We start from the raw sequence: 16544 nt of genomic DNA, 5'->3' as shown, positions 1-16544 counted from the left end.
CTCACAAAAGCCACCACTGTAGCCCTCTCTGCTACCAAAAGCTTGCCATGCAAACCCAACACAGGTGGCATTGCCAGGGTGTAGCATGTCCCTACAGCTACCTGCAGTGTACAGTTTGTCTTAGCTAGGCTGAAGCTCTGTATGCAAAGCTAATGGAAAATAAAATGCTGCTTCAAAATAAAATTCTTGTTTTGTTTCCTGTTTGAATGATGATTGAACACCATTGATGGGGAAATGTTGTTTCATGTTACTATGGGGCAGGGGTAGGAGTGGGGGATGTTTCAATAAAATTTTCATGTTTACTAGCAATACTAAGCAGTGTATAATTTGGTTGAATCAGGCCCGGAAGAGAGCTTGGATGAAGATCTTGAACATCTGCAGCAGTAAACACTAGGTCTCTCCTGCAGAGCTTGGGATTCAGACTGCACAATAACTACATGTGGATGATTTTTCCAGGTAAGCAGGAAAAGGTGACTTCTGTAAAGAACCTTATTTGTAGAGCACTTCATGCAGTAGACTCCTGGTCTGGATTAAAGTCTGAGAGGTATTACCAATCATTCTGCTATAAGTAACTGGGAGGGTTTGAGGTCTCTTTCTCTTGTCTCATTAAAAAAAAAAAAGCCCAACAAACAAACAAAAAAAATCAATCAAAAAACCCCCTCCGAAAGTCCCAACAAAACAAACCCCAAAAGTTTGCAAACTGGTGCTTGGAGAATGGTACCATTTGCAGTGGCATGCCCTTTGTTTCTGCAGGAGCTGCTACCTTATGGTCTACTGCTATAAATTGCAGTGTGACATGACTGGAACAGGAAACTGATCTTGCATCAAACTTTCCTACGAACTGCTACAGCACAGACTGTCTAATGTTTCCTATATCAAACTGTCTAAACGTTCACCTACTCACATAGCGGGGAATTCCTTATTAACTCCATAAACATTTATCAGAATAGTTTGTCTCAAGGAAACCATTAAAGTACTATTTATACTTGAGTTAAAAAAAATAGCAAACGTCAATTGGCGAAAGCAAGTTCTGTAGGGTTTCCCTGTTCCTTTTTTCACTAATATCCCATAATATCAGTATCTTCTGGCTTTGCATGTGCCTGATCCTATTTATATATGTCAGTGTACATCATACTGGGGAAGACTTTAGGGTGAACACTCACAGAAATCCGAGGATGTTAGGAGGCAGAGGAAGGCAAGGGAAGAGTTACCATTAAGTTAGATAGTTACAAGGTTTTGTGTGTTCCTGCTGATGCTGGAGGCCTTTCTCGTGCCTGAGAGAGCCTTGTGAGCTGCTGCATTGCAGCAAATAGCAGGCAGATGCTTCTAAGACAACATCTTCATAGCAATTATGGTTTGAAAACCTTTGTGATATTCTCCTGTTTTTTTCTCTCTCCATCTGCTCCCAAACCAAAGTTGCTTTTCCAGTTGATCATTTGGTCCAGGAAGAAACGCTCCACAGCTTTTCCCAGGGCAAAGATGTATGGTCTGTCCTCTGTGGTTTGCTCTCCCATAAAGCCTGTGTGGTCACAATCATTGCAGATGCTTTTCAGAGAACTATTATTAAAAGCTGGGAACAATGAGGTTTTATTTTACATGATAGATCTTTTGAATCTTTCTGGATAAGCAGCTAGACTGATCATTGTTTAATAGCTGTGTGCGTGGGAGAGAAGTTTCCCTAATATCTGTGCTGTCAGTTTGACCTGGGTGGTGTGGGTGATGAGTCCCTCTGGGAGAGCAGCCAAATTGCTACAGCTTAAGTGACTCTAGACCATGGGTTTTGCATTGCTTTGGGGCTGCTTTACTTTCCCTATGTATGGGGTTTTTTATGAGTTTGGGGTTTTTTTCGTAATTCCAGCAGACTGGTGCAATACATCAGTATTTGTGCATATGACAGCTTGTGCATGTATTTGAACTGCAAAATTTATGGCAGCTGTGTGATATGATGGTGCCTTTCTCTGATCAGATCCTTATTTTATATATATTTGTACTTTTCTTTTAAACTTAAAACTCTCTTCCAAGTAGCCATTAACTGTAGGGGCGGTACTTTTGATATGATTTGCACAGTTTTAGTGAATTCTGCATGGAGATTCTAAGCTACTGGTTATTGGAAAATAATGGAGGAAGGATCATTTTAAACTTGTCTTATTTCTTATGTTCTTCCCCTGTGGTTCTGGCTATTGGCCACTATCCTAGCAGATGCAGTGCAGGATCAGCCTTTGGTTTGGCCCCAACTGCTGCTTGAAAGATTAGAGCCAAAAAGTGAAAATATATGAAAATGTTAAAAAGAAGAAGGCAGGGAAATTCTGTTATTTATCCTAGCCTATAATTCTAATTAAATCACTTGATCACTAATTGATCCCACTTTCCCCTGTGCACCTACTCCTCCTTATTCTGGTGCAGCCATTTGTGAGACTAAATGGTGAACTGTAGTAGGTCTGAAAAATAACCTGGATGATACACATCACTAGTAACTACAGAAGATTTTCCACTTGTCTTGAGCCAGCAGCTCCATTATTTCCTCTTCTTGCTATCTGGAGTCATACAGATTACTTATTTTCTAGAAATCTTTGTAAAACTGTCCTCCTTAAATGCTACACTTTGCAGTGACTAGGCATGCTTCTATCATGGGAAAAGAAAAAAAACATCTGGAAATGAGGAATTAGGTCATAATAGTTTACCCTCACCCCCAAGATCTTTTGAAAGATAGGGAATTTAGATACTTTTATGCTTTGACTCATTCTTCAAGACATCTGGCCTATCTTTCAAGTAGCAATTGATCCCTGGCTTCTTTTGTACACATTTTTATAATATTGATAGTGCTTTTTCATTGCAGCAGGCAGAAGCATCTGGTTTTTTCCAGCCTATTTAGAAGTGCTACTTTGCAGCTCATAGATACTCTATTTTGAATTGTCTTGTATGTGTGTTCATGCATTTCCTCCTCTGTGTGTTGAAATAAATTAATTTTCAAACTAACCTCTGCTGTATTTAGCACAGACAACTATGTTAGGGACAACTCTTTTTTCGTAGTCTTTTCTATAATCCCAATCATGCATTTAGGATTCTGATATATGGCACTATAAGAATGTCAACATGCAAAATAAAAAAAGCACAAATCACTTATTAATTGTTCTCAGCAATAGCTGTGTTTTAGCTTAACTGTTAATTTCACTGAAACCATAGATATGGTCTAACTTCTCTAAAAAAACCAAAAGGTATAAACAAAAACTCCCATTAAAAAAACTATGGCAAAACAAACAACGCCTGCACCTCCAAAAAACCCCAAAGGAAACCTAACACTGTGCATATCTGTAGGCCAGGAGCAAGTCAGCACACTTACCATCCCTGACCTTTAGCTCACCTGACTTGCTTTGAGATATATGAAAATATGGAAGTCTTGTTTCTGAGCACAGATAATTGCCTTGGGGTTTGGTGGGTGATTCCTGGGAATGTGCTTCTCATCTAGAGAGGTTCTTTAGCTTTTCTCCTAAAGCTGATGTGGAAGGAGATGGGATACTGGCCTGGGTACATCATTGTTGTCTCACCTGTTATTGGATTTCCTATGTATAATAGTTAAGAATATATATCTACCGTGTTGTCCCTAAATGTTAAGATTCTTTTGCATATGCTAGACTTTCACAGTACTGTAGCACTAATTTTATCTCCAGGTTCCATTTGTATTTATGCAAACAAACGCTTGGTGTGTTGGCTTTACTTAGATTTCTATGAGGAATATGTTCTGTTGCTAAAGGATGTCAAAATGCATGGAAGTGAAAAGGCTTGACCTCCAGAGATGGAAATGTTATTAATGCTTAAATGATTCTATTCAAATCCCAGTTAATGCATCAGTTGTTACAAATGTTACTGTATTTGTTCATGCGGCACACTCTGTGATACTGGGCTGGGATTTTCCCACAGGTACAAATGAGTTAATTTAATTAGAAACATAAGGTTTTCTGCCTATAGGGATACAAGGCCCATGGACTGTGAACTTGCAGTAGCTCATCCCCAAGCTTAGCTTTAACTTTCTGCACAGTTACGTTGCTTTCAGCAGACCCTTTTCTGTGAAAGGAGCCCTGTGTGTGTTGGCATTTGTGAGGTTAAGAATTTAATGTCATGGTTTAGATGGTAAAGTTTTGCTATATGGGAAACTGTCCCTATAGCAAAAGGCACAGCAGCAGCAGGCTGGCTGCCTTCATACACCAGCCCCTCACAGATACAATTACTGATTTTATAGAGGAAATCCAGCACAAATTTCCAGTGTTGGATTATGTCCCAAATTTGACCTATGTTGTTTTGTCTTATTTTCTCCTTTAGTATCTCTTTGCACAGTCCATGTAATTTTTTGTGTGTTCTGCTTTGTTCTTCAAAGCACAGATCTCTCTAAACAAATAAATTCCAGCAGTATTGGGTCCTAAAGCAACCCTTCAATTTCACAGGCCAGAGAACCACAAAATGAAATAAATATGGTTGAACAGAGATTTTAGTCTTGGGTTCTTGCAAGGTCAGAATACCAACAATAACAAAAATAGTTAAGTTTGCATGTATTAGTTCAAAATGTTGGAGAATAATTGGCAGAAGAAAAGTAGACCCTAAGCTTATGACTAATTTTTGCAGTTAAAAAAAATGAGTAGGGAGTTCTAAACTGTTGATTTGTGAGTTTTCTGAACAGCAGAAGCATAGAAATCTGTTTTCTGATTGACTTCTCTGAACTGGAGAGAAGCTGCTGTGGGCATTCAGCTCCTTCCCAGCATGAGGGGATCCAGGCAGGAGGGTGATCTCCTGAACCCCTTCCCCTGGCTAAGTTCCTGCCCACATTTTTGTCTCCATGGGTACGAGGAGCTTTGCTGATTCACAGAAACTAAGCCAAGCCCAAGGATGGAGGAACTTCTGCAGAACACAGTGTGAGCTCTGGCTGGAGACTTTCTGGTAAGTGCTTATGCCCCCTGTCCCCAGTGGTGGTTGAGGTTGCCCCCCAGTCCTTTCTTCTACAGAGAAGGGGACTTTTCATTGGGCTGCTCAGCTACTAGCTGTGGTTGTAAGCCCTTTTTTTCCGAATGGGATCGGGCCATCCCAGTGGTGTTGTGGGTGTTCACAGCCTCAGCTGTCACATTCAGGGGCAGCAGTACCAGGTACTGACACTCAGTGCCCTTACAAAAGGGTAGGAAGCTGAAAGGAATAATAAGAGGTGACTACTCAGTGTCTCAAAGGATTTAAACCCAAATGACTTAGTGAGAATTGCCAGACAGGAGTCTCTGGTGGATGACAATTGACTTCTCTCTCCCCCTCTTCTCTTGCCCTCTGTCCCTTCTCACCCTTTGCAACAGCAGTGTGAGCTTTGGTGTTGAAGTCTGAAGAACTTTTAACCAATGAAGGCAAACACTGATTAGAAGAGGTGCCAGGGATGAGATAACACCAGGATTTGGTATAAGCAGTTCATCCTCCCCTGCGGCAGTCAGACCGAATATTTTGACTTGCTACAATAATTTCCTGTGGGCTGATAACCACTGATTCAATAAAAATGGTAGTAACAGGCTCCATCAGGAGCTGTCCTGAAGGGCTGTTGATTCATTTAATCCCACAATAAGGATTGAGTGAGCTGTTATTTCAAAAGCAAGCTGGATCTAGCATGTATTTGTATCAACATGCCAAAGATGACACAACTGCTGCCTCACCCAGCCCAGCAAAGTGGGGTTTTGCTAATGCTTTATTTGGTCTCCATGTTTGGCTGGGAGACAAGCAACTCTCTTCTGATGTGTTGTCTCTATGAATAGTAAATTAAAAACATTCTCTGCAAGGGGGTGGCACTGCTGTGTTCTGTTCATTTGATTTCTGTGTACCTCCCATCTGCATAGGTTCTAGTGGGAGATGCCACTGTGAGGATAAGGACCTTGGGCTTCCTGAGATGCCACAGTGACTGAGACTGCCTGTCCACCAAATGCAGCTGGGAACTCCTTACAATACTTGCCACATTTTCGAAGTGGTGAGGAGAGACAGTGCCTGGCTTCTCTGAAGGAGTCCCGATGGTCCCGGTCAGTCAATGTGCAGCATCTGATTCCCACCTGCACGTGGACTCCTCACAGGTTCCACATCACTGCTCTCCTTGGAGAGCCCACAGGTACTCAGGCATCTTTCCAATTATGGGGTTTAAATTTTTGGCCCTTTAGTTTTTAAGGAATGTTTTTGACATTGTCAAAGTTGAAGCAACTGGAGCTTTCTTTCATCTAGGGGTGAAGTTGACTCAGCTCTGATTTACCCACTTTTACTTAAAGACCATGACTACTACTTCTAAAATGTTACTCATGTAACTGTGTTATTACATTATCTGTAATGTTATTACATTATCTGCTTTTCCATCTGTTAAATGCCATGGTTCCAGCACCAAAAATACCACTGTCTGACAGTAGCAGCTGTCAAAGGTCTATTTAAGCATCTTCAAAAAATAGTAAAACCTGATACCACTAAATATAAACCAAGTTTTGTTATGATAAAGTTTTCTTTGGATGTGGTTTTAGAAATGTTACTATTTATAGCACCTCTGGAATTTTACTTCTGATAGTAGGGAGATTGTATTTATCTATAATTTTAAGTATAATTATTTGCTTATTCTTGGTTTAAATAATGTTATTTTTTATAACCCACATACAAATATATAACCATCTGTGTGAATCTACCCTCAGCATTCTGTGTGGCTGCTTCCCAACTCTGTTGGAACAGCACCTATGACCAGCCTGCTTCACACAGGATAAAAATCTATCACGTGGGCCATGCCCATGTCCCATCTTCTAGGTAACCCCCGTGACCTCATGACAAATCAAAAGTCTAATTATAAGCATAGCTCATGAAGCAGAAGATGCCCTGAACCAAGTCCTGGGTATCACTTAGAAGTGTAAAGCTACAATTCTGTAGTGAATAGTGCACTTAAATGTGAGTGATAATTGGAACAACAAATTAAATGAACCTTGTTTATAATAATTGAGTAGATCTGAAGACTTCTCAAAGCCAGGTGTCCTGTTGTTAAGCATCATCTTATGGACTGTATTTCCTTCAGGAACCTCACAGCCTTGGCTGGGCATGAGCAAACAACCAAAGAGGTTCTGCAACGCTGCAGCTCCACAGTGCTGCACACAGACAAGCTGTGTGTCTGCAGGAGGCTTGGGCACCCTGTCCCTGGTCCTGGGCTGCTCATACACGTCTGTCCCCATGGGCTCAGCACCTGCTGGTCCTTCAGCCCACCTGGAAAATTGCTGAAGAGTACAGCTCTTCCAGTCACAGCCCAGCAGGAACGAGGGCGATAATGTGTTGGCCATCAGCTGCTCTTGGGGTTAGGTCTGTCCCACGAGTAGTCACAGAAGTGAGTGGTGCCTATGGCAGCTCCAGGTCCTGTGAGAGCTGGAAGACACAGCGGCAGCACTGGCAGGTCTCCTGGCATTTCATGGGCATCTCCCTGCTCAAGACTGTGGATGTCTAAAAATGCACTGGAGAAATGAATATTTTAGGGCTAAAACCAGAGATGGGAGGGGGTTCTGCTGGGTCCTGGTCTCTTCCTGGTGGCAACAACTGCAATCTGCTGCCAGGTAAGGCGTATTTTTGATGTGGATTTTTTTCTCTGACAGTGCACCCTTGGTGCTGCCATGGGGCAGCCAGCAGGAGCCACTCTGGGAGGTGGCACGGCACGTTCCCTGCATGGTACACAGCACTCCTGGGGCTCCCCACCCCCATCACCTGGAGCCTGCTGGGATGGCCCAGTGCCTCGGTGGCACCATTGTGTTGTGCCTGCTGGCCATGTGCCACCCTGAGGGGTCCCTCATCACCCTGGGGACTTTGCATGCAGTGCTGATCCTGCCCAGCCCTTGGAAGCCCCTCACGAGGGACTGGGCAGGGGGGGTGACAGGGTGGTTTAGGGAGAGGGCAGGCAGAGGAGTGTAAAGATGGGGCTGTTGATAAAGTCCAACCACCAAACCGGTCTGGAACTGTGTGATTTGGCACACTGCAGGGAGCTGTAGCTAACAACACAAAAGATGAATAATTGCAGGTCATGGCATTCATTCTCTTCATGGCATTCATTCTCTGAATTTAAAAATGATTAAGCTCCTGGTGAGGGCAGGCAGCTGCAGGTTCAGGCTGCCCTCGTCCCCCTGGCCATGGTTAACATGGCACTGACACCCGGCTGGCAAGCAGGCACCTCTCTTCCTCCAGCAGCGCCCTCCACCAGAGCAGGGCTGCCTCAGGGCCTCGCTGTGCCCCCTCCTGCCCTTGGGCTTCGGAGGGGACTGTGCACGACATGAATGCCAAGGGTCCTTCTACTGCTGCTCAGTTCTCAACCCGGATCAGCAGACGCGATGTCAAGCTGTGACATGGGGGTAAGTCACAGCCACCACACAGGCCTGTCTCAAGGAAGTGGTAATGAAAGGGGCAGGGAGGGCGAACATCGACTCCAAACAGGTATGGCCAGCCTGGCGCTTTGTTCTGCTGCTGTCTTGAGTCACGTCCCAGGGAAGTTTCTGTAATGTTGATAAAGGGGATAGTAAAAATAAAAGGTCTGGTTTCCAACTATAAAACTGTAAACTATATAAAACTATTATCAGGATTGTCTTATCTAATTTTACATTCTCTCTCAGTGCTTGCAAGGTACCACATGTGCCCACAAGTGAATCTGTCCTTGAAAAAGAAACAGTAGCTACTGTGAGTTCTTCCAGAAGGCTTGGATTGAATAGGAAATCCCGAGGATGCTGCTAATAAGTGTAAAAATGTTGACTTTGGAACTGCTGCTGTATGTTTCGAGCTAAGAGTCTGTGTGACTTTTGCTGTCAATCCTCAGGGACAATGCTTTGGTACAGTTAATGTGGCACTTCAAAGCCTGAATCTTGTAAGCAGGAGGTTGAAGCTAAAACGGGAGCAAATTAAACCACCAATGTTTGCTAAATGGTTCTTTCCTCTGACTGCTGATGGTCTTTTAGTCCCTTCCCTGTTGGAGTCTAAATGTCTACCGTCTCCTCTCAGAGTTGTGGCATTGCTGGCCCAGGAAAATTAATTATTTTCTTTTGTCTTCCAATTGCTTTGTTTTTTTCCATTTCACTAAACAGCCCTTTGAGAACCCCTTTACTGGCTGTATGTATCTGCTTTTAATGTGCCTTTGCTGCAAAGCTTGCAGAGGTGCCTCCCCAGCTAAAAAAAACCCAACCAAACAAACAAGCAAACAAACAAAAACCCACAGACACAATCAAGTGCAAAAATAGAAAGGGCTATCACAAAAACAAACCATTGAAACATACTGGGTCACAAACCAGATATAAACCACTAGTGCTCGGGTGTTGCAAGCAGAGAAAAAAATAAAAGTTTTGTTCTAAGATCTGTTAATGGGATGATTGCACCAGCAGCATGGGGGCTCGACAGTGGGAGGCCACATTCAGGACACTGGGTTCAACTTTCCGGACAAACTGGGAGGTGCCCAGAGGGCAGCAACACACCTGGCAGTTGCAGAAAATATGACCACTGATGAAAGTCTGAAGGAATAGAGCTGAGCACTAGACCTTTCTCATTGGAGAGGATAAGCACTGTTACTGAGTGTTAAAGAGAAGAGATGGGTGTGCATGTTGGAGCCTCAGGTATGGTTAAGTATATCGATTTAGACAGAATAATCTTAGGTTTCTTCCAGTGCTGTGTTATGGGACCTTCCTGTGTTATTGCACCAAATGGGGCTTTAAAATTTTCATCCTACTTGTTTTACAGGATGAGTTGGGAGGAAGGCAGGCCGGCAGCCACAGCACAAGCCCTTACAACCACTGTTCCCAGATCCCACTTCTGGTTCCACGCTCGCCCTGAACAGTGTTATCTGAAGGTAATAGTCCTATGATTCCTGTCCTTCTTAAAAGGGTTAAAAGCTAAACTCTTTCCTGAAGCAGGCTGAGATCTCTGTGTGAGTGGGACTAAAGATCTGCAAAGCAAAATTATGTTGCTGTTAAGGCAGCAGGAGGGATAAACTATCCTGGTTCATAATATAAATATTTGCAGTGACAAACAGGGGCAAGAGTAACTGGAGAAAAATTTGGAAGACTCATGCTGTTACTGTTGTTTTTTGAAGTTTGCTGTCCTGCAATACCTTTTAAATAATTCTATGGCAACTGTGGCACAACAAACCCCACATCCCCTTCCACTCAGTTACTTAGACCAGCACTGAAATGGAGGTTGGTCCCTAAGTCTTTATGGCTACAGCGTTTTAGCCAAAGCTCAAGTCTAGAGGAGCTGGGTCCTGCTTCTTTCTTTGCCTAATTTAAGAAAATAAAAATAAAATAAAAGATGTTATGGAAATTAATACCAGTCAGTTACCTGGTTTATTATTAAAAGATAGCTCTGAGCATCTGAGTGCTAGGCCACTCAGTAATTAAAAAACATCTCAGAACCATGAAGGAAGCTGTGCCCTACACACTCCCATTTCAGACAGAACAATCACAGAAAACAGATACTAAAAATAGCAGACATGGGGTTAATGAGTGCTGGCTCACCTGCCTGAACACCTGCAGTGTTTATATCCCACTTCACTCCCTGCTTTGCAAATTCATACCAAATAAGAAATCTCCAAGCTCTTCCTCCAGCCCCAGTTGAGTTTGCCTCCCGGGAGGCAGCCCCGCCGTGCGGGACCTGCAGCTCTGCAGCTCGGTCACCAGGCGGCGGCGACCGCTCAGCGACAAGGCACCGCGGATGGGCTGCACTGCCGGAACTGCTCACCACAGCGGCTTAGCCTGTGACTCACTAATTGAGCATCTGCTAATTCTTAGCACAGTATGCAGGGCTATAAAACCTATGACAAAACATGGAGGGAGACACATGCTTACAGGGGGAAGCTAAATGGATTCTGTGTACAAGATACTGCTGGGTCTTAATCCAAGCTTGTACAGTCAATTAATACTCTGATCTCTGAATTTTGTTTCTGCAAATGCCACATTTTTCCATGCTCCTCCACTAAAACCACATAAACTCTATTATCTAGTGTTAGATATAGGGTTGTTTGAAGACATTGTTATGTCGTGGTTTAGGAATGGTACTCTCCCATTTGGTGTTCCCACTGAAACCACTCGCTCACTCCCTCCTCCCCCTTCCCTTCCTCTGTGGATGGAGAGAATTGGAGGTACAAAAGGTAAAGATCATGGGCTGAGATAAGAACAATTTACTGGAAACAGTGATGACATAAGAAAACAAACAGCAACAGTATTAATGACAAAACTGTACAAGAAAGAGGAGAGTGGTTCACATGTAAATGCTTACCAAAGAGCCTGACCCCACCTGACCAGAAGGAACCCCTGGACCCTCGCCCTGTCCTGGCCATGCCCCTTCTGGCTACTGCAAACACTAACCCTGTCCTGGCTGGAAGCAGGACATGTGAACATAAGAGACTTCTCTTGAGCAGGTTCTTTGGAAAACCTACATTGACCTTGAAATTGAGCAAGGGGAGTACAAGAAAACAAGAAACCTTTACCGCAAGTTACTTTAGCAGATACAGCACGTCAAGGAACATGTGGGCACCCAGGACACAGAATTGGTCTTGAATCTGGTCCACAATGAGAAAAACCCTTGACTGCCTTGCATGTACGGCTTCTTCAACTCAACAGTGAACAATTCAATCCTATGCCTGTGCCATGAAGAGAGGAAAGACTTTTCTCCAAGTTTCTTGGGTATTGTACAGTATTTTCACTGGTCATGAATAAATGCATTTAAAGAGTCTTTACTATGACTGATCTCAGGTACTTTGGTTTGAAAGAATACCAAGAAAACGACACAGGAGGTAATTCCATTTTAATAGTCTCTGAATTTCCAATATTTGAAAGGAAAAATAACAGAGTAAGTGTGACAGTATACAGCCATTACCTACAGAAGCAGTGTTAGTCAGCTTCTCAACATTGTTTTTTGGTATTTCGAGGGAAAAACATTCAGCCTAAAATTTCTCATCTGTAAGTTCTTTGGAGGTTGAGGGGGACAGACCTGACACTTAGTAAGTTGCCTGAGAATCACAGCTTACAGTTACTCAATGTCTTCTGGCCTCACTGGATGAGGCAGAGGTATAACTGATTTCTTCTCTGTATCTCTGGAAAGAGCTTTCCTCATATCTGTGGCAAAAGGAAAAAATGCTATTATAGTTACAGTGGTCATTGTACAAAGCCATATGAAGTGAATTCTCTATTAAAATAAGATCATTTTTAATCAAGAAAATTTCCTAGAATCACAGAATACCTCAAGTTGGAAGGACCCATAAGGATCCAACTCCCTGCTTCACACAGGACTACCTAAAACTAAACCATATGGTTAAGAGCATTGTCCAGACTCTTCCTGAACTCTGATGGGCTTGGTGTCATGACCATTTCCCTGGAGAGCCCGTTATAGTTACCAACCACCCTCTCAGTGAAGAGCCTTTTCCTAACATCCAGTCTGAACCTTCCCTGACTCAGCTTCGCTCCATCTCCTCATGTCCTATCACTGGTCACCAGAGAGAGTGGTGCCCAGTTGAGGAAGGTTTAGACTGTGATGAGGGCACACCTCAGCCTTCTCTTCTTCAAGTGGAACAAGCCCATGGACATTAGCTGCTCCTCCTAAGTCCTGCCCTTGAGACCTTTCACCATCTTGGCTGCTCTCCTCTAGATACACTAATAATTTAATGTCCTTAACGTTGTTCAGCAGCAATGTTATCAACTGAAATATAACACTGCATGAAACTCGACCGAATGGAAAGGAAGTGGCAGGCTAAAGGGACAAATATATGATTTAAGGCACTTGCAACAACAGTAGATATATGTCAGTAGCCCTTATATTTCATAGTGATCCTACATATTGAATGAATAGTGCAAGAACAGAAATGACACACAGCATGGCCACGTAACCCTTTGGGAGAGTACTTAAAAGAAAAAAAATATCTAGAATGAGGAAGCACTTTTGTTAACAGAATCAACATTAACATAGTTGAATTTCCATACTCCTTCCCTTTTACACTGAAAATGTTACCCAATTCTCTGCCACTGTGGGCCACTGACATCTGTAAATTTGTAGTTAGACATCTGAGAAAAACAAAGTTTCAAGTCCCAGTTATGGGAAGAAAGGAAGAAAGCACTTCCATTCCTTTTCATTTTTTATTCTTATTTTGTAGTTTAATTTGCCAGAGATGCTACAAAATGTGTAAACTGAAAGATTAGGTTTTGTAACTGATGTAATCTTCAGTAGGAAAAGTTATCTAAAGGAGGATACAAAATCCCATTCATCAACAACTATCTGAAATTGTTTCATATACAAAAAAAAAAATAATAGTCTTACAAACAAGCCCAGGAACCCTCAACACGAGAATCACTCCATTCAACTTGAGGCAGAACAAATACTTACCATAAGCATCTTCATCTGGCTCCCCACTGCTGGCAGAGTAGTACTCTAACACTGTCCGGTACACACTGTAGCCTAGTTGCTTATACATATTTACAGCAACCTGATTTGATACTCTCACAAAGAGATCAACAAAAAATCCACCCTTTCTTTAGCGGGGGGAGGAAAAAACAAACAAAGAAAAAACAGGTTAAGGAACAGTAGGTGAATGTATTTCTAAGTAACAACCCATAAACTGTAATCATATCAAAGCAAGTCTGATGAGGTAGTACACTAATCAAACATCTTCCACACTGTAATAACAGATGGACTCCTTTACCAAGGGAAAATTCAAGCACAAGCATAGATTTCATTTTATTTTTGTCACACAGCCCTTCTATACCAGCCAGTGGCTTCAGAATTGTGAACAGAAAGAAAAGGACAAGCTAAACGGGCACACAAGCTTCATATCCATGTGATATGATTTAAAAAAACATAAATCCACATTTTAGATTGCATTGGATTAGGAGGGATGGAATAACTCACAAAAATTCATTTGCCTAATGGGGGATAGTCCTTTACCTCACAAGGCAAATTTTTCAAAATATTGTATTATTTTCTGTTTTTACCAAGTGGAGTTGCCCTACTAGAATGAGTTAAGGACATTTCACTGTGGGTTCATTTGACATTAAATTAAATTTTCACAGATACAAGTAACCAAGAAGACGGAAAGTAAGCTAAAAAAATAATTTTGTCGGCAGTTCAAAATTTGTTCAAGGCTGTGCCTGAATGCATTGCACAAAGCCCACAGTTACTGAACAAGTATGTTGTAGGCCCTGCAAAAGGAAACACTGCTGATGTTTCACACAGCTCTTTTCCTGTCAAGAAAAGGGTCTTTTAAACAGTATCACTACTGGAATTCAGGCTATGTCCTACTCATTCTAGCTCAGAGAAATCACAAGATTTTTAAACCACTAAGCAACTTTCATAATTCCTGTTCTCCAACTGTGAGGAATTTCAGAAGATCAGAACATTGCTTACAGCAAAATTCCGGGTCAGTTTCATGCACATCAGATACGTGAGCCAGGGACAGGTGCCTGTAAGAATATTACTTTTAAAGATAAGTTTAAAGATAGGCATATTACTCACTTTTCTGAAATTTCTTCCAGTAGCTCCATCAATTTAGCGGCCAAACCCAGCCGTCGGAATTCTGGTGCAACAGAGAGAGCGGTAACATGTCCGTGCCATTCTTCCCTAGCCACGGAGCCCTCGGCTTTCCCCATAACTGTGAACACACAGAGCATCAGCACCTTTGGAGTAACACACCCCCTGCAACCACACAACTTCACAAGAGGAATAAGCCGTGTATAAACAAACGTTGCAATGGTTGTGGTAAAGGCCCAAACAGGAATGTCTACCTTATCACTCTATGATTCAGCAACCACAGAGGATGTCATTTTGCTCAAGTATTACAGCAATTTCTTAACTAGTGTAAAGAAAAACAACTTTGCAAATTCCTTGCTTAAGGTGTGACTTCTAAATGTGAATTTTAAGCAATTCTCATGAGTCTTTCACTGAACAGAATTTAGGATTTGACTAAAATAACAGAGGAACAGAGGGCCAGAAGCTCAAAACTACCATCCCAGCAATGATTTGAGACTTTTGGAGACTGTGGGGGAATTGAGCTCAGGAAGCTTTGCCAATCTGCCAACAGAAAGCAGAGGCCCTGCAAACACAGTATGTTTAAGGGGAAAAAAAAGGGAGGGGAGGGGGAGGCAGGGATGTTGGTTTAGGGTTCTTCTTTCTAGTTTCTCTCCTTTCTACAAAGGGCTAAACCAGTGTTAGTTCATTAATGAACATTTACACTTCCACACGATGCTCTTACAGATATCAGTCACTGCTAATAAGCAACTATTGTGGTGCGTACAGAGAAATGTTCTGTACAGCACATACTTTAAGCTTCACTGTGTTAAATAGTTTATTTCTTGGATCCCTGCAAAGATCTGCTGCCTGCCCCACCCCACCTCTTGGCAGCTCTCTCTGGCATGATTTCTGAAAAACACAAATATTCCACAGTAAATGAGCAAAGACATCCAGAACTAGAGCTTTCCCTTACAGGACAATGCAAAAGCCAAGCCCAGCACGTTTACTGACTGTGTGTGATCAGAGCTGAGCACAGTGACTTGGACTCCAGGATTACATAAACACCTATTCGCCTGTACCAAACCCGGGTGGACGCTACCACAGCCAAGGCTCCTCGCTGCACTAGGAACGTCAAACTGGAAGCTGCTGCCGTGAGTCCCACGTAATACCCTTAGATGTTTATGAAACGGGAAGATGCAACGCAACCTTCCTCTTCCCTGGTCGGTGGAAAACGCGAAGAGTAGGAAAAGCTCCCGCGTTAAAATGCCCCAAATAGGCAATGAAGGGAGACGTTACCGCCGGAGCACCCGGCACTCACTGTAACCCATCAGCTCCCCGCCGGGCGCCTCGGCGACGATGAAGTACTCGGGCCAGTGGGCGAGGTACTGCAGGTAGAAGGGGATCCCGTACTGGGAGCTCGGTTAAGGAGCAACTGCGGCCGCCACGGCTGCGCCGCCCGCACCCGGCCCCGCGCCCCCGCCCCGGCGGGAAGGATACGGTCTCGGTCAGCGGGTCCAGGTTGCTGTGGGGGAGAGAGCGGCGCTCAGCGCGGGCCCGAGCCCGGGGCCGGCGGGGAGCACCGAGCACGCCGGGGGAAGGCGAAGCGCGCAGGGGCTCGGGGGAGGGACAGGGGAGAGGGGGGCCGGGCGGCGCTCACATGTTGTTGAATCGGAAGAGGTCGTCGCAGGTGAAGGCGCGGAGCGTCGTCATGGCGGTGATCGCGGAGACGATGCTTCCGCTGCCCCGGAACCGCTGCCGCTGCCCCGGAAGCCTTCCCGCGCCCCAGCGCCACTTCCGCCACGGAAAGGCAGCCGAAGCGTCCCCGCCCCGCAGAACCGCCCCGCTCCCGGCCCGGCCCGGGTCGCACACAGCCCCGCTCCCGGCCCGGCCCGGGACCTGCCGCCGCCAGCCGTGCCGGGCAGAGGCAGCGCAGGGTCCGTGGCCGTGAGAGCGGGCGGGTAGCTGGGAAAGCGCTCTATGTTTCAGCCACTGAGTGCACAGGGTGCACATCTCCTTGTTGTATAGGTTATGCTTGTGTTTCCACAAATAAAGGACCGCGG

General features: G+C 44.0%; 2 protein-coding genes across 2 annotated transcripts; one reads left to right on the top strand and one right to left on the bottom strand.

Moving 5' to 3' along the window:
* The first annotated feature begins 4494 nt into the window (after positions 1-4494).
* On the top strand, positions 4495-11681 carry LOC108492759 (pre-mRNA-splicing factor clf-1-like). The gene is made up of 3 exons (XM_017805410.1): positions 4495-4929; positions 9733-9841; positions 11408-11681. Exons 1-3 carry the CDS (start codon positions 4829-4831, stop codon positions 11489-11491), a joined length of 294 nt encoding a protein of 97 aa, XP_017660899.1. The 5' UTR covers positions 4495-4828; the 3' UTR covers positions 11492-11681.
* A 94-nt stretch (positions 11682-11775) lies between these two features.
* NAA20 (N(alpha)-acetyltransferase 20, NatB catalytic subunit) lies at positions 11776-16306 on the bottom strand. Its single transcript, XM_017805409.1, has 6 exons — positions 16142-16306; positions 15982-16006; positions 15803-15893; positions 14491-14626; positions 13366-13511; positions 11776-12104 (listed from the first exon to the last, which is right to left on the bottom strand). The coding sequence occupies exons 1-6, from the start codon at positions 16192-16194 to the stop codon at positions 12019-12021; spliced, it is 537 nt and encodes a 178-aa protein (XP_017660898.1). The 5' UTR covers positions 16195-16306; the 3' UTR covers positions 11776-12018.
* Between the last annotated feature and the right edge of the window lie 238 nt (positions 16307-16544).

The sequence above is a fragment of the Lepidothrix coronata genome, unplaced genomic scaffold (genome assembly GCF_001604755.1).
Source record: "Lepidothrix coronata isolate B3197 unplaced genomic scaffold, Lepidothrix_coronata-1.0 Scaffold12, whole genome shotgun sequence".
Lineage (NCBI taxonomy): Eukaryota > Metazoa > Chordata > Aves > Passeriformes > Pipridae > Lepidothrix > Lepidothrix coronata.
This window is presented reverse-complemented; position numbering and strand designations above follow the sequence as displayed.

Bases quoted from the DNA above. Each gene is read 5' to 3' on its own strand.
- NAA20 (XM_017805409.1), bottom strand. From the start codon at position 16,194: ATGACGACGCTCCGCGCCTTCACCTGCGACGACCTCTTCCGATTCAAC. The intron at 16,007-16,141 runs GTGAGCGCCGCC...TCTCCCCCACAG, and splicing joins CTCTTCCGATTCAACAACAT to CAACCTGGACCCGCTGACCG. The intron at 15,894-15,981 runs GTATCCTTCCCG...CCGAGCTCCCAG, and splicing joins TGGACCCGCTGACCGAGACC to TACGGGATCCCCTTCTACCT.
- LOC108492759 (XM_017805410.1), top strand. From the start codon at position 4,829: ATGGGTACGAGGAGCTTTGCTGATTCACAGAAACTAAGCCAAGCCCAA. The intron at 4,930-9,732 runs GTAAGTGCTTAT...CTTGTTTTACAG, and splicing joins CTCTGGCTGGAGACTTTCTG to GATGAGTTGGGAGGAAGGCA. The intron at 9,842-11,407 runs GTAATAGTCCTA...TCTCTTGAGCAG, and splicing joins CTGAACAGTGTTATCTGAAG to GTTCTTTGGAAAACCTACAT.